Source organism: Haemaphysalis longicornis, unplaced genomic scaffold (genome assembly GCF_048455015.1).
Source record: "Haemaphysalis longicornis isolate Haplotype H1 unplaced genomic scaffold, Haemaphysalis longicornis Haplotype H1 scaffold_2, whole genome shotgun sequence".
Lineage (NCBI taxonomy): Eukaryota > Metazoa > Arthropoda > Arachnida > Ixodida > Ixodidae > Haemaphysalis > Haemaphysalis longicornis.
Window position 1 is genome coordinate 153,145,253 of NW_027526295.1, and position 22,083 is coordinate 153,167,335.

A 22,083-nucleotide genomic window follows, 5' to 3' on the forward strand; every position below is an offset into this window, starting at 1 on the left:
TTCCCCTTCAGCGCTCGTCCTGTGGTTTTTCTTTGTCCTTGTTACTGTTCGCGCTGTAGCTATTTTAAAATAAAAACTTCCGTGCTCCTTATAAAAGAAACAATGCGTATGGCCGCGGGGATTAATTATGTGGCTGTAAGTTGGGATCTAACAAATTAACTTGAAAAGGAAGTGTTCCCGACTGAAAGACTGACGGGAAAGACAGATGTTGAGAGCTGTGCTTATACGCCTTGAGCTTCGCGATCGCTGCGCCGCCTGCCGCCGCTTCTCCGCGGCGTTGACCGGATGTGCGCTGCGTGGCTGATAGGGGCTCGTGCAGTGTTTTGGTTCTGTTTCGCTTCTTTTCGCCTTTCTGCGCCCTAAAAAAACCTTGTTATGATGACGTCTATAAGCAAAGAGTACGTCTATAGGTCCCTTAAAAAGCAGCTGCGTCTTCGTAGAGCACGCAATTGCCTGCAAGAGCCACCCGCGGAGACGCGGTTCTGCGCGCATCGTCGCCGCTCTTCCGGGAGTCGGAGACAGCATATGACCCCTGTCACCTCCAAATACGTCAGGCACAAATGAATTCTACTGTCACCTCGTTTAGACCTGATACTGGCACAGGGAGAGGTTGACTTCATTTTTCAGCGTAGACAACGAATGCGGCTTCGTTTCGAGTATATACTTCGCAGAAAAATATGTTTCGGGGACGTGATCAACCGATCCCGGACAATAACTAATGCCTATTGTAAGAATATAAACCATGCGAAAATGTTAAGTATATTCCAAGCCTGTACGTCGTTAAATATGTGCCCATACACGCCTTATAGCAAGAACCAAGGCACTCTAATATGAAACCACGCAAAAATACATGCTGTGCAAGTGCGGAAGAAACCTAATAGCTCTAACTGAAAGAAGAAAAAAAAAAACACACTGCAGCTTCTTATATGCTAAAGACGTCCGTCGAAACTAAAGCCAGGTAGGGCTCACCAGACCAACTATACGCGAAATGCACTGCTATTTCGCCAGACATAGGGGGGGGGGTAGGGGAGGGGGACGCTGTGTACAAATGCAGAGCGGAATCAAGCAATTAACGTTTTAGTAATCACACACACAAATCTAGCGTTCACTGGCGTTTTGTTTTTCGACTTCAATGCACAGCTGATCGTTCGGCGGACGCATTTTTAGAAGTATACAGGGTATACGCAGCTCACAAGCGATGAAAGGTGTCGTTAGAAGAGTGTGGTATGTGATAACGCCCTCTGATTTCAGTTTATCCTTTATTCTGCAGGCTCCCTGTGCCATGTGACGATATTTCGAAGAAGCGTTTAGTCGCGGACGCCGATTATATTCTAAGCCCGTCTGCGCGCTGCTCGCAGAGGGTATACAGTCGAGTCCACTTATAACAATATTGAGGTGCCATGAAAATATCATTGTTATAACCGATTATTGTGATAAGCGGGTTATGCCGAAAATAACAAAGAAAACGTGACAAACAAGAGCATTTAATGAGGGGAACATGATAAACAAGAGCACTTAATGAGGGGGAGTTGCTTAAACTTTTCACTTTTTAGCAGGTAGAAAACCGTAAGCAGTCAGCTTCGACTGCTTACTGGCCATCTTATTGACATCTTTTTGCAAAGCGTCCAACTGCTGCGCGTGGCCGAGCGGAAGGTTTTTAGCGCGCAGGGAGTCGATCATTTGCAATGCTTCCTGATGCGACACAACCTGCATGGGTTCCGGTTCCTCCTCGTCGTCACTGCTGTCGTCTTCCGCGCCGGTGACCGCAGCGCCCATCCAGTCCTCCTTCCATCCGGTCCTCCTCCTCCTCCGCGTCACCGCGGCAGGCGAAAGCAGCGGTGGCATGCGAGCCTCTTCGGCGCGCACTCGCCGCGTGCGAGGCCAAGTGCGCTATCGCCTGGCCGCCGCGCGTATGCTCTCATGCCCTTTTGCGTAATAGGCGGGGTTGGGGTGGCATTGTCGCAGCGTTTTAAATGTAGAGCATTTCTTAGCCTCGCCTCTTCCTGCGTCGGACGGCGTCCACAGCTCCGCGTCCGCAGCAGGTGCGCTTCTCCTCCTTCCCTCCTCTCTCTCAACAGCAGCTGGGCATGCGTCGTAGTCAGCCCGTTCGCTCCGTCGCGGTCTCGGCGTAACAGGTGCGTGATAGCAGCGCGGTGGGGCGTGGAATGGCGCGCGCTGCTTGCGCATGCACGCTCTCCCCCCCGTACTGCTCTCCCTCTACTGCGCGCGCTGCAAATATAAAGCGGCTAGCGGTCGCTCGTGCTTCAGTCACTGCGTTGCTCCTTCCTTCCTTGGTTGACGCTCGCTCCACCCTAACGCGACTTTACTCTCCTCTCTCTACCCCAAACCAACACCAACGCAACTACGACCCAACTACCCACCCTAACGCGACTTTACGCGGCGTTAACGACCCCCAATGCTCTGCATTTACTCGTGTTCCCCTCGCGGGAAGGCGCGGGAATTTTTTAGCGCAATCATTTTATTTAACAATGGAGTACCAACGTGCCCAGGACGATACCCTTATTAATTTCATGTCTAACGTTCGCCAGCAACAGCGAAGAAAGCGAGTTATATCCCCGGAATGGCAGCAAAGTGGCCATTGGCAACAAGGTTGCCAGGTCGCTATTGGCAACCGGTAACAAGGCTAGGCAAAATAAAATACCAACATACAGTCGAAGCACAACAAAAATAACTGTAACGCAGATGCTGGGTACGTTAACATACTCTAAACGTAGTTATATTGTGTAGCAACAAAATAAAATATAATTCGGTATTTCATATACGTGTCGCAGTGCACCTGGACTACCAGCCGCGGGCTATAGTGGAGAGCTACGGATCAATAAGACCGTCTGGGAAGGTTTACCGAGCAATCTTGACCCAACACCTGAGATGACGGCTGTCGTGGAGCTTGTGTCAGCGTTCGCAGGCATTGGTGCATTGATATCGGCTACTTACCGGGGAGCCCCACTCGCAATATCGAGGCAGGCCGGCCTCTGTGCTCTTTAGAGGCGCAAGTTGACGTGCACCATCCAACAAGAGCGCGAACATGCCCGAGGAAGCTACACCGAAGCTAAATCTGGGCTATGAGGCGCGCCGTAGCAGATCCAAGGCTACGGAATAATTTGGACCACCTGCGTTTTTTGGTTCGCTTCTCTCAGTTTCACCATCGCCGCCGGCGCTGGGCCACCGAACAACGGAGGAGGCGTCGTTCTGCAGTTGCAATTTCGCTCGTGGGTGTTGAAATCTCCGTGTTTCACGTTTACCATTTTTATTGCAAAATGTGATGTAAGTGCAGGTAAAGCGAGAAAACTGAACGTGCGTTCGTCCGTCATGAATTTACCCTTCCGCAACATTAAGCCGCTCCATATACGGCCCGCCTCCCAACTTCTATTTCGACGCCAGCGGGGAGACGGGTGACCTTCCACTGTCACTCGAACGTGTAATCTTGAACCCGCTTGTTATCCAGCGGCCTAACGTAAGTAAGGAGGCGGTCATTCCTCCGTTAGATGAAAAGCGCTCGGATGATGACGACGACTTCGATGTATGTTGCGCACGAACAAATATTTCCTTGAATCCAAGTATACAGCATATCATCATGCTCGACAACAGCTCATAAGTGTAGGGTAATAAATCTTGGGGGACTTAACACCTCATTGCCATGAATGCTTTTGGCCTTAACCAGCACACTATACAAGGCCACGCGATCTCACTCGTTGGTATACCGTGCCTCCGATCTGAGCCTGCGTGATTGCGGTTATGTAAAGCGTTGTACAGTAACTTTTTTAGCCTTAAAAGGGGTTATGTACAGAATGCACGAGTTACCATTACCTTTGATCCGAGAGTACCGTAATTGTGTGCTTCTCTCGCCAATCGCGACATTTGGAAGGCCATCAGACATGTGGCTTCGGGGGTTAATTCTGCTTGCTGGCAGAGTTACGGAGACTAGTCCACGAACGAGAGCTTTTAACCGCGGAGCTGTTTAGCAATTCGTCGATTCCGGCATTTTACCAAACTCAGTATAAGTGTATAAAGAAAAGGAACCCACCGTCACCGGCAGGATTCGGACCTGTCTGATAGATCAACGGAGTTAGAGCCAGTCGTCTTACCCCCTTGGCTACGACCGTTTTTTAGGGGCGAAGCTCCTAAAGCCATGGGTCCGTCCATCCCTTGTGTCTCGTGGTACGTGACCGCCGCATGCTTTCGGAGATGTCGCAAAGTGGGCCGCGTTGCACGCGCAAGAACCGGCTGCAACCGGCAGCGCAAACTCGGCACCGGGAGCGCGAGCTTGTCTGTGTTCGCCAACGGAGGCGCGAGCGCACGTGCACTGCGAGGGGGAGATCACGCAAGAGATCACGCCACGAACGCAGGCAGTCGTTCTCGGAGATCGAACGAGACGCAAGGACCTTTGCTCGTTTCCTCTCGTCTTGTTCGGGCACAAGTTCGCCCTAAATAAAAGTTTTCTTCAAATACGCACTCAGATGTATCCATATGAACCCTACCACGATCCGAGGAACGTGTATAGACTTAGTGTTTGCAAACTTCCCATTGCAGCCAGTACAAGAACCTCTCTCGCTCCATTTCACAGATCATAAAGCCGTCGTAATGAAGGGACCTCGCAATCCAGTCATGACAACGACGAAATGAAAAGAACAAACGAAGAAACGAAACAACAAACGAACAAGAACAAAATAAAAGAACAAAATAAAAGTTGATTGTACGATGTACGCACACAGTCTTACGTCTTTCTTAATGATGTAATGGGCGAACTTTCACGGGAGAGTTACGGTTACCGATGATCTCCCCCTCTCGAGCTTCGCCCCACTTATCATTCATTCCGTGGATATGGCGTGATTTTTTTTTCTTTATTGCACTCTGCTACTACCGTGAGTTAGTACCTGAGAGTCAAACGGCGTACTCGGCGGTCACGGGGGGGGGGGGGGGGGGGAGGAATCACGACACCTGCTCGACACAGAACACGTGATAGGGTACACGTTGCGACTGCGGGCGCCTATAGTTTAAGTGCGTGTGCTTTGTTTGTTCGTTCAGCTTCTTCGATTTGCTGCTTCTTCGCCGTTATAGCTACAGAGATGGAGTAAAAGTCGTCGTGGCAGCGAATAACAAGAAAATCGGCTGCAATCGTGGACTTAAACAGACGTGATGGTCGTGAAGGCTGTGACAGCTTCGCAGCCTGCAACACTTAAACGTTAGCGTGAACTTCCTTCATTTTCTTTATTTGTACTTGCTATGCACCGAAAACATAATAATATCTATTCATTCTACTATTATGCGTCAGGAAGAGGCCCTGGATGTACCCTAAATAAGATAAAAGAGATAGCACTGCACTGCAGGACCATTAGGCGCACTACGTATTGCGCCGTCCCGTGCAAAGTGAGGTGGCGCAATCGTGCGCTTGGCGACGACGGGAGCCACATTCACAAGGTTCCAAACGAGAAGACCCTCGCGTAGTCGACGAGCAGCTCTTGACGGGTGAAGCGGCACACGTAGGCCTCCCGAACTTGGAATCCCGCGCGGATGGCGAAGCACTGGCCTCGGCGGTCGGGCGGTGCGGGCGAGGTGAGCGTCAGGCTCACCGACAGGTCGCCCTGCTGTATCAGCGCCCGCAGCAGGCTGGCAGCGGTGACCGCGTCGTCGGCGAGCAGCACGGACACGTCCCTCGTGTCGTTGCTCATCTCCTGGACCACGGCGTAACCGATAATCTGCGCGCATGGTCCGGGTTGTAAAAGCGATGCTATTAGTGTCCCCAGCCTCCATTTCTTTCTGTGCACGTTGTCTGCTCTGCATATAATTCGTGATTCACTGTGTGCAGGGTGTCGCTTGACGGTACTATAAGTACTCCACTAAAGTGACGTCCAGCGTGAAAGCAACGAAAACTAACGTCAGGAATCACAACTATTGAAACCAACTATAAAAAGAACGAACTGGAAAAACCAGGAATCGAACAACCACCCCTCGCATTACGGAGCTAAGACAGAACCTCTACACTATTATCACCGCGTTCTGCTCCGCGCCAGCCTATCTTTGGCCTAAGATTAATAATGCAGTGAAATGGTAATCTAGCCGTGCTTTTAGCGCAAGGCCGACGGCACTCAGATACTGCGTCCATGACTTCTATGCATCCTGTTCCACTACCTTGATCCTAGGGTGGGCTGTAGATGGTAACTAAACGCGGTGTCACACAGCTGAGCCTGCTGCTGCGAGCGCACGCAACCTAGAAACACAGCACAATATCTTCAAGCCACCATAACGGTCGAAGGGATAAAGTACAGCGTATGGCTAAAATTGTGGCCCTGCCCACACCGCTTACGGTAACAGTCAAAGAGGCTGTCAGTGGATGCGTAAATAATATATTGCTGCACCAATGAAGTGAACAGTAGCCTAGCCGGCGCACGACGCACTGTCCACAACCGTGCCAAGGAAAAACGCCCCCGTCAAAGATACGGGCAAAGCGCCACTTTTTTTAAAAAGGCCACGCAGACAAAACACAGGTTTGTTTTATTCGAAAAATTTGGTGCTTCATAGTGCCCCAGCACTTTTACGGCAGCAACTGATGCTTTAGTCACAGGGAAATTAAGTTAAAATTTTTATTCTCCCGCCAAATTCTGTGTTTCGTGACGTCTGCTATGACGTCATATGTACGAGTCTTCAAGCGAACTTCTAGAGAGTTGTTAAGATTGCAGCGGGCTGCGGGGAGCTGTTTACCGTCATTCTTCCTAGATGGCGTCACCATAATGCTCTGCACCGCTCTTCGCCTTTGCTTTGTTTTTGACTGGACTTGAACGTGGCTTGTTTTTGTTACGGTAGGTAGTAATCGTTTAGTGAAACATGGGGTATGTTCGGCAAATAGGCCTGGGTCATGTAAGACAATGTAGTTTAGGCCGATCGGCCAGTGTGATTCTGAGACAATCCCAAAGCGCCGCACTGCTGTGCAGCTATAACAAGCACACTGCGCGCAGTAACAGCAGCAGTACGCACTGGTACTTCTATGTTTCCGTGTACTTTCGTAATTTGCATTGTTTCAGCCTACTATTCTTACTGCAGTAAAATGAGTATGCATTACACTACGGCTAAACTCACTCGCTCTGCAAGCTTATAAGCTCTGCCTAACTTGCTTTTGCTTTTCCCGGCCTCAGCCAATCGATAAGCTGCGCATATGACGTCATGTGTGTGCGGAAATGTGAGCTAGTGAGTCGGATGGGCATTCCCTTTTTTCCTAATTATGTAAGTTATTTGAGCGAAGTTTACGTCAAAGGTGGTGGCAGTGTGATTCTAACGAGGGAATCTTTCGAATGACCCAAACTTGTATTTTGTCTGCATGGCCCCTTTAAAACGTCTATAACTTAAAGTGGCTTTAATTTCTCGAAATGTCACGAAACATTAATGAACCTTCCTTTTTGCGCAACTGACGTTTTTTGATTGTGGGGCATCCGATCTGAATGGTGCCAAACATGACACCAAAACATAGGGCGATTTCCGCTTGTCTGTATATAAGAATAAGGAAACGCTGTCTGAAGACATGCTCTCAAATAAAACCGTGGGCAATGGCGCATAATAACGTTATCATATACGACGTTTATCTGCTAGACCCGTTTGCGTAGCGTATTTCAATTTTTGGTCAATAGAAGGGCTAGCAGGCCGCAGAAGGTGCTTTTATTCGGATGTAAAAGAACCAGGTTAATGCTGTTGGTGATACCGCTGTTAGGAAAGTGCCGCATAGAATACTACTTTTTCCCGGAATATAAAATCAAACAAGCGTACCAGTTGGAAACACGTTTATTTCATTTGTAATAAGGTAGCTAGTCACGCCTGGCACTATCGCTTAGACAGCGGCGAATTAAGTTTTATCTGAGAAGGTTTGAGAAATGTTATTCACAACAAAGATATCCACAAATATTTGTTTTAAGATTTTTTAATGCGGCTTTACAGAATTTGTGGCGGTACAAAACATATGATGTGATGCCTCTACATTTGCTATTAGAACGTTTGGGCGCAGATCATTGCCACTTTTCAATTTTCCCTGCCATTGGCACTCGAATAAAACGATTTCCGGCAGTTGCATTGGAAAAGTTTTGTATGTTTCTGGATTATATAACACGCCAACTCAATATGCACGAAGGGACATGTGCGCAATAAAAGTCTGTTTTCGTTTCAATTGAGTGAATACAACCTCGAATGCTAATTGAAGAGTCGAATCATAAAAATACTGAGGGTCGAATCATTTATGTGGTGACGTATTACTCTGCAAAGCTGTTTCGGTTTCATTGGGCTGCACACATTCATGAAACATAACCTGACTGGCCGGGGCGCCGTCCAAAGAAGTGCACAAAACTAAGCCGGCGGCTTGTCTGCCGGCGGTGCTCACGTAATTGAGCTTTCCCACGCCAAGAATAGCGGAGGTTACAAGAAGCCCAACCGGGGCTCTTTCGAACATCGTTGCTGGTGCTGCCGTGCTTCTGTATGGCTATTGACGGAGCACCCCAATAGTGATAACCTACGAGGCTTCCTTGGCATGTTTATAGCGCTTTACTTTACAACTTCATGCGCGGAACTCGCTGTTTGCGCGCGCTTCTCCGAAATTTTTTTATACTTTTCCCAACGTCAATGACAGGCCGCCTGATGACATAGCAAGTTTGCAGCGGCCACCAAATATCAGCCACCATTTGTCCGGAGTTGTGCCCTGAGTGCAAACCGCGTAAGTCATTAGCGGCGACTCAGATAGCACCGAGCCCCCAAAAGTCATGGTGGCGCCTCCAAGCCCATGCGCAGATGAAACACTTGGAAAATGATTATTGGTGGCGGGACGGGCTGTCACGCTCGACGCCACACTCTCTCGCCCTTACCACGGGTTTCCGATGCTGCTGCATCGCGCAATCTCCTCCTCTAAGCGGCTCTAATACAACGCCGAGCTACAACGCCACTCCCTCTCCACCTTCTACTTGCCTCAGCTGCTGCGGCGCCGCGGCCTATCTGCTCGCGGACGCCTCCTGTTTGCGGCCTTTTCCGGCTCAGGTAACCCTTAGGGGATGGATTTGGGGGGTGGCTACAGGGGCTAGAGGTAGACAGCTTCGCTGTAAAAAAAAACGGCCCAGCTTGCACTAGTGGTGCAAGGCTGGAGAAACAGTAGAGCTGGCGGCCCCTTTCCCTTCGTCGGAGACGCCCCCATATGGATTTCCGAACTTGCCGCTGAGAGATCTACATGATTGGCAGTCCTGGATCGTTTTGTCTGGTCTGTTCCACATCTCTCCCAGTGTGGACCGCGTTTGCACGCTCTAGAACAGCGGCAACCGGCGTCGCGAGCTCGGCGTATGCAGCGCGAAGTCAGCGTCTGTTCTGCACACTTCAGGCACAAACGCACGTCAACTGACGAGAAGAAGAGCACGCGAGAGATCACGCCACGAACGCTGGGCATAGTGTTCTCGAAAGCCGATTTGCCCGGCGCGGGGGGCTCCTTATGAGGCGCACGCTCGCGTGCGCTCTGTATTTTTTCTTGGTATTTTTTTCTGGTAAGCCTATACAGTGGAACTAAAAGCTTGAACAGCTCTGCTGTTAAAATTCAGCAACCTATTCCCCTATCGTTCAGCATGCCCTTCTGGCGGAAGCCCATGCACCGCCTTCTGTGAATTCTCAGCGCCCGATAAAAAATGTAGACACGAATCGCACTATCATGACTATGGGCAGAACACTGATACAAATGACTGGAATGGAAGGCCGCTCGGTGTAAACCGAGAGGCCGTGCTCGTGCCAGCATTTAAAACCGCTGTCACCACTTCGATATTCGCGAGTCCTCTTCGGCACCTCATAGCGCACCTCGAACTCTTCGTTGAGGGCGAACACGCATGCGCTTTGCGATGCCTGCACGAGACGCGTGACTAGCTCGGCCCGGTCGCAGTGGAACACGTCACGGTCGTAGCGAAGCACGCCGTCCAGGTCCTCGCTCTTGATTGGCTCCACGGTCACACCGTCAGGCTCGGCCGGCATCCGCTCGAGGCAAAGGGGCGCTGCCCATGTGCTCAGCAGAACAGTGGGCGACCTGTATACGAGAGCGGGTCGTAGGTGGATAAGTACAAATTGGTTTTAACTTTATGCCCCAAGGCAATACTTGCATGGTAAGAAGATGCCCCGCAGTGGCCATTTGGAACACCTAACGGGCCCTCAGCTGTGGAGGACACGAAGGTTTGATAACGTAAAAACAGCGCATCGACGGGAAAGGACGAGAGAACTGAGGATGCAGTGTTTCGAGGTATAAACTAATGTTCCAACCTGGGTTGGATTGAACTGGTCCGATGTTTACACATCTAGCGGTGAAGCAATTTTGAACGCACCTATTTGGAAAATTTGGATGTGCAATACAGTTTGGTAAAGAAGTCGTGAAAAACATGCATATATGTGCAATTGCATATCACTCTTAGGTGCTGCTTTAGTGGCACACAGCACGCGATCTTGGCGCCGGCGGTGCGAGGACTGTACGAGGGCTGCGCGTTTCGCAGCAGTCGCCACACAAGGTGTCAGAGTATGTCACCCCCTGACATATCTTCACTGTAAACACCTCATCCGCTAGCTTTCCTCCGAACGCTTCTACGGTCCCACCTTCCTGCATTTTTTTTGTAGCACTGTTTCCGCTGTCACCGCACATTCATCGCCCCTGCGCTGTTCGTTCACTTGTTACGATTGAATACACAGACGACTCCACATAGCCCAGAAATGGGGTCCTGAAAGGAGCGCTCCGAAAAGAAGTCCGTTGAAGGCGGTGTTTTGGCTCATGTCTTTCACTTCAACCAGAAATACAGCCGGCATGGTTGTCAAGTGAATCGGAAAATTGTTGCATGGCAGCGCAAATGACGCTAGCGAGAAATCGTAAACTAAAACATTCCGTGTGTGAAGCCCGGAGGCGCCATTCTCTACTACCGTGGAAGCTGTGCGGATGGCAAGAGTACTTCCTAGTTCGATTACTACTTAATCAAGAAAACGATTAAAATATAAAACTGATGCATATCAACGCTTTAAGCTTACTGATCCCTACCAAGCCCCCAATTAATTGAGAACATGTGCGGTGACTTATCCGCTAATAATGCAGTTTTGCGTATCCGAGCTTCAAGAGCGCCCGAACAATTCGTTCCACTGAATGTCCGAAATGTTAGCGAGACCTGCGCCATGATTTAAAATGAAGTTTGTCCCGTGTTTTTGAAATTCGTACGTTCCAAACATTTATAGGGGCCCTGCAACAATTAGGGGGTCACACAGCACCACAGAAAAAAAAAATTGCTGCTCTATGCCCATCACATAAGTTAGAAACCTGCTCAAAAGATTTTTGTCTGTTTCCGAGTTTTGGCATTCTTCGACCACTGGAATTACGTCATTACAGCAGGGTAGCGGCTATTGGCTGGCTTTTCTCCAGTTGACGCAATCAACGCATTTGATAGCCACTTTAAAAAGAAAATCACAAAAGCAAAGTAGAAACGGAAGGCATGTCTGCTGCGACGAGCAAATCACGCACGGTGCCGCTCCGTGCTGGCGATAACTATAGCTTTCACAGTGCTTCCAGACGTGAAGGAAAGAGGGAACGCATGTATCGGAAGTGTTGCAGAACGAGAAACCTGTGGACGTGCACCCTGAAATAAAACAAAAATGCTCGTAGTTCTGCTAACCATAATGCACCTTCGTGCGCCGTTAATTCAAGCACTGCGGCCAGGTATATGAGCTATCATGGCCCACAGTTTACAATTGGCGGTGAGTGCGTCCACGGGCGGCGCTGCGAAGTGCGCCCTCCTGAAGCCGACTTAGGATTCTCGCATTTGTCGTCAGCTGCACTCGGGCTCGCTCTCCCTGCTGTTTCATTGCGTTCGGTTGACGTCTCATGCTTGTCCGCACCAGGTTTTTCGTATGCGTAGCTTTTTATGATAATAATAGACTTAAACTCACATGCACTAGCTCAAGGTGTGAGTTAAAGTTTAGTTTTGGATACCGCTATACGGAAGAAACATTGGCGGCGTCGCCCCATTCCTTGCGAAGCTGGTCCTGTGCGGCACGTGCGCGAAGAGTCAGAGCTAGGCGTCAGATTATGTATTACCTATTCTTTCGAACAAGAGAACAGCCAGTTGCTAGTAACTGACAACAGCGAAAATGCAAGACCAAAACAAATTCCAGGCCTTCGGGGCTGTCGGCTTTGACAGAACGTATTACGATTCCCGGTAATCATATGTAAGGTCAAACAGTTTTGCAAAATTTGCCAAACGCTCGAAAGTATTGCATCACATCACTTTACGTTGTCATAGCATGAAAGTATGCCGACATGAACTATGGGATGCAAAAACTGTAGGTTTAGATCAAATAACCAACTGTGTGTATAGGCGCGTGCTGGTTTTATACCAGGCTTTTAACCAGTATGGAGGTTTATTCAGCAAAACAAGTCCCGTCTACGGTTAAGATACAGTAACACTACGTTTGTTCAAACTTGGAGGGATAGTTCGGTACATTTGCGACAGCCATATCTTCGTAATATTTAGATATGCGTTATAGACAAGCTGCTCTCAAGAGGAGGAGGAGAAGGAGGATAAAACTTTATTTAACAATAGAATCGAGCTCCTTAGTGGGCTGGGTCCTCAGTACAGGACAAGAGAGTAAGAGTAATTTTCCTCAATTCATAGAACGCCATCCTGAGTAGACCAGGATTTGTTCTTACGAGCACTAAGACGCGGGTTCGATTCCCAGCCGTGGTGGCCGCTTTTCTGATGGAGGCGAAAAGCAAAAATGCCCGTGTGTGCGAGATTTTGGCGCACGTTAAAGATCTCCAGGTGGTCAAAATTAATCCGGAGCCCTCCACTACGACGCGCCTCATCGCGTGCGTTGTGTCGGCGCGTTAAACCCTACAATCAATTGATCGATTTGTTCTTTAGGCCTGGAAGGGTTGAAAACAATAAAGAGCTGCTTGGAAATATTCATCGGTTTCGATTCTTGTAATATATACACGTATACTATCTATTGCGTTCGTTAGCCAGTATATCAAGCCTTCAACGCCATAATCATGTCCCAATAATTCGGGTTGAGAGTCAGTTCGTTATGATAACGTGGTTAAGATAGAAATTCGGAGCGCCAAATCCGCCTTTGACCACTCTGGACAACGTTGTCTGGGACACGATCGCGGTGGCTTAGCACAAACCATCTTATTGCATTTGCACCAGAATAAACAACGCACACTGCGGATATGCAAGTTCTTGCACGCAGCCATAAGGAAAGCCAATTTGTCAACACGAGAATGTATGCCATACAACCTGAAGAAAATATCCACACGATGTTTTTGAGCCTCCCAAACATCCCCAAGCTTCTCGATAAGACTTTCGTTACGGTGCAGAAAAAAAAATGCGTTGGGCACGGAAGCCCACAACAACGAAAAAAATGGACAGCCGTCTTATTTCCTGCTGTGCGATCCGCGTGTAGAGACCCGTTGCTTGGCACGTCGCATTACAGACTGTTGAGTCTTTATAAGAGCATCTCACAAATATTTTAGGTAAGCCTAGGCATTTCGAATACTTATAGAGAAGATGTGAGCACTAAACCTCGCAAATAAGATAGAAAGGACGAGTTACAAACTTCTGAGAGATCCTCTGAAGAACGTTGTTCTCTCTCTTCTCGTGTGTTGCAAACTTTTTGGTGATACAGTTTGAAATTATTTAGTTATGTCAGAAGCTGGCAAAAATAACTGAATTACTAGAAATACGCTTTGTAATGCACTAAAGCACCAAACCGGGCGATTTCTAGGCACTGCTGCCCTTCAGAAGCCGAGAGTAGCAGACGACAGCGGCGCGAGTCTCTAAGCCGACGTCAGTGTCAGGGGGAGCCACTCAAACATCTTACCGCCAATAGGACTGGAAAGCTGTGTCAGCGTTGTAACGATGTACAATGCGAGAACAACCTCGCCATTCAAATCTGCTCCCTTGGCCGCACTAGCGAAGCAGACGCATACGGTAACTCGTTGGAGCGTTGACAGGGCTGACGAGGTGAAAATACGTCTTCGTGAAACCCATGAAAACCTCCCGCGGTGTCTCAGTGGCTGAGGCGTTGTGCGGCTGAGCTCAAGGTAGCGGGTTCGATCCCGGCCATGGTGGCTGCTTTTCAGGCGGAGGCTAAAAGCCAAAACGCCCGTTAAAGAACCCCAGGTGGTCGAAATTAATCTGGAGCCCTCCACTACGGCGCGCCTCGCAGTCAAGGTAGTCGGCGTGTCAAGCGTCATGCATGAAACTCAAATGTTTTAGACAAAACAGCATAGCGTTAGGTGACGCATGCAGCCGATGGCTTAGCGGGAGAGCCGCAAGTTATAAGCTGCGCATCGTGCGCGACTTAGACTCCCCCTCACCTGTACGGAAAGGGTGGCATTTCCCTCACGAAGTCCGGCTCGATGGGCTCCGGGATGCGCACCATGAGGTTTTCGGAGAGCTTGTCGACCAGCGCAGCCAGCAACTCGCGGCCGATGCCCTGGCCGTGGTGGTCTCGATGCACCGTCAGCTGCTCCATGATCATAAGGTTGCTGGCGAAACGACGCCACGAGATGCTGCCCAGCACTTGTTCTGCAGCCGCGTGCGGAGGTTCGCAGTCCAACGGGACGTCAAGATATTGGCGACGTGTCATGGGGGAGCTTCCGGAATCTCCCTTCCTCTCTTCCCAACCCCTCCCCTAAGATTATCGGCACAAAATATGAAGCAGAGGTCACTGTCCAAGTCAGAAAATAACGCGACGTTTCGGAGCGCTGGCGACGGCTCCCTTGTGACAACGAAAAACAGGCGAAAGATTCTTGGCAAGAATAATGCTTATTTGTCTTTCCATATTTTTAGTGTGGTGGTTTAGACAACTAATGCGGTATTGTTGAAAAAGGTCTTTTGATCCAACTAATTCATTTTGGAAATTGTTTCTGTAGGCCTCGATTGACAGGTTAGATCCATTCCCGTTGTGACATAAAGGACAAATAAGCCGACAAACGTGCGTACGAGATCCATGACCTGTAGCTTATGAGACGTTGAAGTTCGTTTTGATTATGAATGCTAGATACAATGTTAGGTATAATAGAGGCTCATGCAAAGCACAGCCACGTAGGTTTCAGGAGCGCAAATTGACAGTCAAAAATACCGCATTGTAAGCCTGATCATGTCTTTTGTACAGATGCAAAGGTTGAGCGCTGCAGCATGTGGCAGTACGAAGTGACGCCGATGAAACTAACATTGTTAATTGGGTCGAATATAAAGTTACACATCTGCACGCAGGGAAACAAGTTATTCCATTGCAAGTCTCCTCATTGTTATCTCCCTTCTTTCCCCAGCGATCGTTAACAGCGTATATTTGCGCCGTGCCCTACTTCAACAAGAGGCAACAGATTCGGGGGTAACCTCGCAATGTGCGGTTGCCAAGGCTTTCACACAACTCTCTCAGAGGCAGCTGCACGCAACCAATAGAGAAGCTTAACCAAACTTTATACCAGAAGATCAAAGGAAAAAAGAAGACTTGATGCCTTCAGTTCTTTATTTATTATTATCTGACAAGTGTCGGCACGGCATATTGCGACTACAGTCAGCACGGTATAGACATAACATAATACGTTTCGCCAAAAGTATATTCGAAAATAATACCAGAGTGGAGTGCGCTTATCGGAAATTTAAGTCAACAGCTTAGCATGATTTTGCGTTTGAATTTTAATAGTGGTACATGCCTCGCGCAGGAGCGTCACGCTCGACTGAGGCTCCCAGACTTGTTTCAAATTTCTAGACACCTGATGGCCTTATCTGTAGTCGCTGATGCAGCGAGCGCGGTAAAAGCGTTCCCGAATCAGTTCCTGACTCTCAAGTCACGCTCGTCCACCGGCTCCAGTCAATGGTACGACGAGCATTTTTCTCCTTCGTGGCGACTACATGGAGAATATTCGAGCATAGTCAAACTTGAGCTCGTAGTCGCTGAACCTGCTGACCGAATACACGGTGACCTTCAAGCCGAGGAGCTTAACGACGAAGGACTCTTCCTCGCTGGGGTACAGCGGGCTCACGAAGACCAGGCCCTCTTCGTTGGCCCCCGGACAGTGGGTGATGAAGCTGTGGATCAGCATGCATGCTATGCTCGGTGAGTCTGCCGCCAGCATGTAGAAGTACCAGGTCCTGTCAGTCATCGCGTGCACCACGCTGTAGCCGGCCACGGAGCCGTCCGGTCTCAAGGCCACCTCGGTCACCGCGCCCTCCTGCTCCACGTTGATCTTCACGACGTGCGACCGGTCCACGCTCGCCAAACCCACGTCGTACCTGCGTTGCATGTATTCGGAGCCCATACGTCGTTAAAACCGCGGACATCGTTATAACGATTTGGGTGCGCTCAGAATTGATACCACATGGTTGAGGAATCTATAGTTCGTTCCAGAAGCTGGCTGCATCACTGTGGAGGCTACGCTGTTGCAAGCAGTCCGCCCACTGAGGGCTCCTAACTTACCGTGAAGGAAAGCGACAATAGGCACCTGGTTCTTACGGTTCCACCTGCCCATAGCTGAGACGGAAATGTCATTTCAAGGCCCCCTTCATGGTGGGTCGACGTGGTCAGTGGGCGGGCTGTTGACAACAATGTGGCCTGTACAGTGCTTTATGCAGCTTCTGAAATGTACTATACGTACAGCGTTTCTAGCGCACGTCCCACAGCCCCGGCGTCACTGCGTTTTGCGTTTACTTACTTGAGGCCGCTGTCATAATCGTTAAAAAAAACTTAAGGCGCGATAGTTAAATGATCCAATTTCGCATTCGAAGTGCAATATAACGTAGAATATTAATCTATAAACTACTACGTTCTTAATAAAGTGAGGGGAACTGACGTCAGCCGTTATATGAAGACAATGAGTGAATTCAATTACTGCAGTAATTGAACATTTTGCGTTTCCTCACACGAAAAATTCGTTTTCACCATTCACTGCCAATTATTTGTTGGGGAAAACTGCTGCCACGACCGAAGGTTGGGTTTTACCGTTTACTTTGTCAGTTGCTCTTAAAAAAACGAGCGAACATTTCGCGCAAGAACAGTCATTGTCCTCTCGGACGATAATGCCGAAACAAACGAACGGATAATCAGTACGTATACGCCTCTCCAACGACGGTTGGGATGTAAAGGTCTGGTCAGGACGTCCTTGCGAACGGTACTGTGATTCTATCCTTGTTAAACGGTGGATTTATTATTTCCACAGTATCTCAAAAACCACCCAGTCACGTTACTTTGTACTGCAATAGCCACATCAGGGTATTGCGAAATCCAAGATAGAAGTCGGGAACGTTCCAGAACTTCCGTGGTAACAGCGGACAAGAACTACGGGGCGGTCGCGAACGGTGGTTCCCCACTCCGGCATCGTTCCTACATTATCTTCAAGTATCTATACCGAACTCGTCACAGTTACCGTGCGGTTACTAATTTTGCATTTCCGGTGATGATGATGGATCAAGGCGGACAAAGGCAAAGAGCCTCATGACTATGATGGTAGGTCTTCATGGGATCCTACGATAAAATGTTATCGTTGGGGGTTAGTTTTGTATAGATCAAGGATTTAAACAGGGGTAAGTCAGGATGCTTCATTTTTCTGAGACACCTCGTTACTTTCCCCTCGGTACCGTTCTTCAATAAATAGAAGAGAGGGAGGAGGTTTAAGTTGGCTAGTTTGGAAGGAACTTACTCTGTGGTTCTTAACTACGATTAACAACGACGACAAGAAGAAGAAGAAGAAGAAGAAGAAGAAGAAGAAGAAGAAGAAGAAGAAGAAGAAGAAGAAGAAGAAGAAGAAGAAGAAGAAGAAGAACAACAACAGCAAAAATACGCACCCGCGAAGCCTTTCCCAAAGGTCCTCCTCGTACCGGGTGATGGTCACCCCTTCTGTGTGCTCTAGCTCCAGCCTCTTGGGGTCCAGCCTGGCGGCCCTGGTGCGACCGAAGGATATGTCGGAGCGGAGCATGAAGAGGTGCATGCGGTCGAAGAGCGGCTCGAGCGCAGTGACGCAGCGCATGTACTTGTTGTCGTCGCCGCACTTGTCGAGCGCAGCCAGCAGTAGCTCAGTGCCGATTCGCCTGCTGCGGACTCCCTCCTTGACCACCAGCAGGCTGAGGTACGCCACGCCCTCGCTGTAGCGCACCATCGACACGGTGCCGTACACCTCGCCTGGATGCCACGCGGATGTACCAGCGAACTCTCGCAAAAACGCCCCCGAGACCGGTTCAAGAGCCGAAACGTTCGCTTTGGTTCGCACGTGGCGACCGGCACATGTCGGTACGCGCGCACCACCGTTCAAAATTTCTTCCTTGGTTTTAGGCAGCAGCATCTTTCAGGCGAACAGGCCATACTGTGGCGTTTGAATTGAACCGTACCGACAGTGTCACAAACATGAAATTGAGCCTTAAGCGCGAGACACATGGACGACTGGTGCATGCGAATCACATGCGACTGATCGTTACGACGGTCGCCACGACTAGTCTTACGCGTGAATTTGAGACAAATGGTATGGTCCGATGCGCGCGTGCGATGCGTCGTCGGCGCCGCTCCGCCCACTGTTTTTGCTCCATGGTTGCTTCCCTGTTCAGGCGCACTCCGGCCGATTTAGATATGTTCAAGAGAAACCCGAGCAGGAAAAGAAAATTTATAACTTGAAGTGAACATGAATACTGTTAATACGTTATACATTGGATTTTTATGTGTTCCGCCGCGGTGGCTCAGTGGCTAAGGCGTTCTGCTGCTGAGCACGAGGATGCGGGTTCGATTCCCGGCCGCGGCGGCCGCTTTTCTCATGGAGGCGAAAAGAAAAAAAACGCCCGTGTGTACGAGATTTCGGCGCACGTTAAAGATCCCCAGGTGGTCAAAATTAATCCGGAGCCCTCCACTACGGCGTGCCTCATCGCCTACGTTGCGTCATGGCGTTAAACCCTACAATCAATCAAATCAATCAATTTTTATATGTTCAGTACAGCGGTGTGGGAACATTTACCAGCAATGATTCCACTTGTCCATGCTGTAGGTACTACGGGCAACATGCGTCTACCAGTCGGAGAGCGCGCGGATCGGCGGCGGCGGCAGCGGTGAGCTGCTCGCAACAGAATACTCGGAATTGCCACTGGCGCCACCTGGGAAGGGGGGGGGGGGGGGGGAAGGGGGGGGGAGGCTTTGAAAGGAACTTTCTCAGGGATGACACCTTCGGGCTCTAACTGGCTGTGTGTGGCCGCACGATGATCGCAACGAAGGCACGACTGCATCTGTCTTGCCAGTCGCACGTCGTGAGCCTCCTCCGACCAGCGAACTACGCCAAAACCGGTCCTAGCGATCAGTCGTAACGATCAGTCGCATGCGAATCGCATCCGCCACTGGTCCATGTGTCTCGCGTCTAGCGTCTCGTCGTAACGTTCTTCCTCTGTGTCTTTTCCTTAAAATATTCTATCACCCCGAACTACGCAGCGAATTCATCCTTGCGCCTATTACATTTCTGCTCATTTAGACCACTCGAATAAAGTCAGGATACCCCATGCACGGACTAACGCCTTCTCACAGTCTTTTTCCCCGGACTGCCTCAGACTGGAACCACCTTCTCGACCCTATTGCCTGTATACAAAATCCGGTATTGTTCAAAAACGCCTTAGTTAACATTGTATATTAAGAACATTTTGTACTTACCTGCCTCTAATTACTACTTACTGTACTTTTTTGCTTTGTTACCTACCTAACTGTATAATTACGAAATGTTTGTGCTCCATATTGCCTGTAATTTCACTCACTGTATTTGTGTATTACCCACTCTCCTCTGTAATGCCTTCTGGTCCTGAGGGTATAAATAAATAAATAAATAAATAAATAAATAAATAAATAAATAAATAAATAAATAAATAAATAAATAAATAAATAAATAAATAAATAAATAAATAAATAAATAAATAAATAAATAAATAAATAAATAAATAAATAAATAAATAAATAAATAAATACGAGAACGGCGCACGGCTGGGCGCGAGGCGTCAGCCGCGTCGTAAATAATTGTGGCGCTACAATTCACTATACCCGAAAACTGGTTCACTGCCGGGCTTCCGAAAGAGCCGGGTTACTCTTGCATCTTATTACGCGAGTCCAGCAAAGTTTACAAACTGTGTAGGCGCGTTATTCGCTGACGTTTTATTATGGCCACTATAACTCGGCTTTACACTCCCCCCCTCCCCCCCCCTCCCCCCCCCCCCCCAAATAAAGACTGTTGTTGCAACTGCCGTAATATCTTTAAACAAGACGTCATTTCACGTCTCAACCAACCGAACTGCGTGAAACGCCGTTTTTTACGTCCATAGCGCATGATATGGCTGTTACATGGCTAGTCTGAACATAGCCTAAGGTCGGGTGCAGAATGCTGCCGCAACTGTCGTAACAACTTTAAAAAATGACGTAATTTTACGTCTTAGCCGACCAAACTGCGTGACGTGCCGTTTTTGTACGTCTATAGGTCACGATATGGCTTTTGCGTCGGTAGTCTGAACGTAGCATAACTCCCCTTTACCTGAGGCAATGAAAGCATCTGTTTGAGGGAAGATGTCTTACGATAGCGGATCGCATTGGCTGTGGCGTTATCAAGGTCTACATCGTATGACATGCTTTTCGACGGCAACCGCAAACACAAAGGGTTGTTTTCATGAGGGTGCGAGTATAAGCGTTTCGCTTAGCATGGCCGTTTTCTGCTACGTTCGCACTGGTGTGTCTGCATTATGCAATACCTTAAACGGCTTCCCCAAAGTATCGAAAAGTTCCCGTAGGTCGCCGCAGTGTGCGCGGCAATTGTGGGTGTGCTCGGTTTACGGTGAGCAAGGATATGCGAGTCTATGCGGCATCTTGGGATTACGATATCAACTTTATAAGACGCAAAGCTTGACGAAGACAAGCGAACAGAACGGAGCATGCCCTTTAAAATATTTTCTGGGGAAACAGTGCAGGAAAGCGGATACAAGAAGGGAGGGGCACTACAAGCGCTACAAACACTGCACTCAACTATATATTACCACGGTTTTAGCGAACTGAAGACTATCTGGAATGCTCACGAAGACATATTTCGAGCATAGGCACATTCGCACCGGCCTACACACATTTTACTTGTCGGTCTAACAGGAAATTTCTGAGAAAACATTTGGCGTATTTCTGAAATACCGGTTTGCTGCTTCGTGACTGCGAAATGGCTCTTCCCATATTCCCAATGCAAAGCGCAGTTCTGATCGTGTGTAAGCTACCTTCATCGCTGACTGCAACCAGGAAGCTGTCCGGTTGCATCTTCCACGATGTCTCGATAGTGCTCTTGGCGAACACGTAGTTGGTCTGGAGGCGGATCTTGTAGGCCTGGTCCAACTCTTCAGGTCGCATTGCCCTGATCACGTAAGGCCGAGGTGACCTGCCTCCAGAACTGCAACGGAATGAACCACCACATGAATGAATGAATGAATGAATGAATGAAAATTTTACACAGAGGAGCTACTTCCGTTAGAGCAGGGTACAGATTGGTGCAGAAATTAAGTTCAGTAGATTGCTCGGAGGCAAACAAAATACGTGTGTATAGTTGTGTTCAGTGTACACACTATACAAAACGAAACTGTTGGGGCTCAGGTCAATAAAGGCATTCACACTTTTGTTGGTGGTGTGCACTACTCCGGAATTTACGTCTCCAGGGAACAAATGCCGTGCTGGGTAAAGGGGGTTTATGAATAGAAGCCTCGTTAAACCTCTTAAATACCAAAATATACCAAAGCAAAGCCCAACCCATGCCAACGCTTGCATGACAGTTTAGGTTAAACGGGCTTAATTACATCTACTACAGCGACTAGACCAGTCATGAAGTTACACAGCCATCAGTGCCATCGATTCATTTTTTTAGTAAAATTTCAATCTTGAAAAGATACAACAGGCAGAAGGCCCAAGCGTATTTCTTTTTCTAATAGCGACAACTTACAGCGCTCGTGTTTGTCACCTCCTTCTTCTTGTGTCTTGTCTGAGTTTGCGCTGTTTTCCCTTTTGACAACTTGGTTTTAGGGGAAAGAGAGGTAGGTAGGCCATGTGATG

The 22,083-nt window shown here is 48.8% G+C and overlaps 1 protein-coding gene across 1 annotated transcript in view; it reads right to left on the reverse strand.

Annotated features, from left to right (window-relative positions):
* Positions 1 to 15,875: 15,875 nt before the first annotated feature.
* LOC144168363 (uncharacterized) overlaps positions 15,876 to 22,083 on the reverse strand; it is a 17,092-nt gene continuing 10,884 nt past the window's right edge. Inside the window, exons 2-4 of the mRNA XM_077697366.1 lie at positions 21,261 to 21,430; positions 17,841 to 18,174; positions 15,876 to 16,292 (exon numbers count right to left, since the gene is read on the reverse strand). Coding sequence (XP_077553492.1) covers positions 15,908 to 16,292; positions 17,841 to 18,174; positions 21,261 to 21,430 — 889 coding nt within the window. The 3' untranslated portion in view covers positions 15,876 to 15,907. The remainder of the gene's footprint in view (positions 16,293 to 17,840; positions 18,175 to 21,260; positions 21,431 to 22,083) is intronic.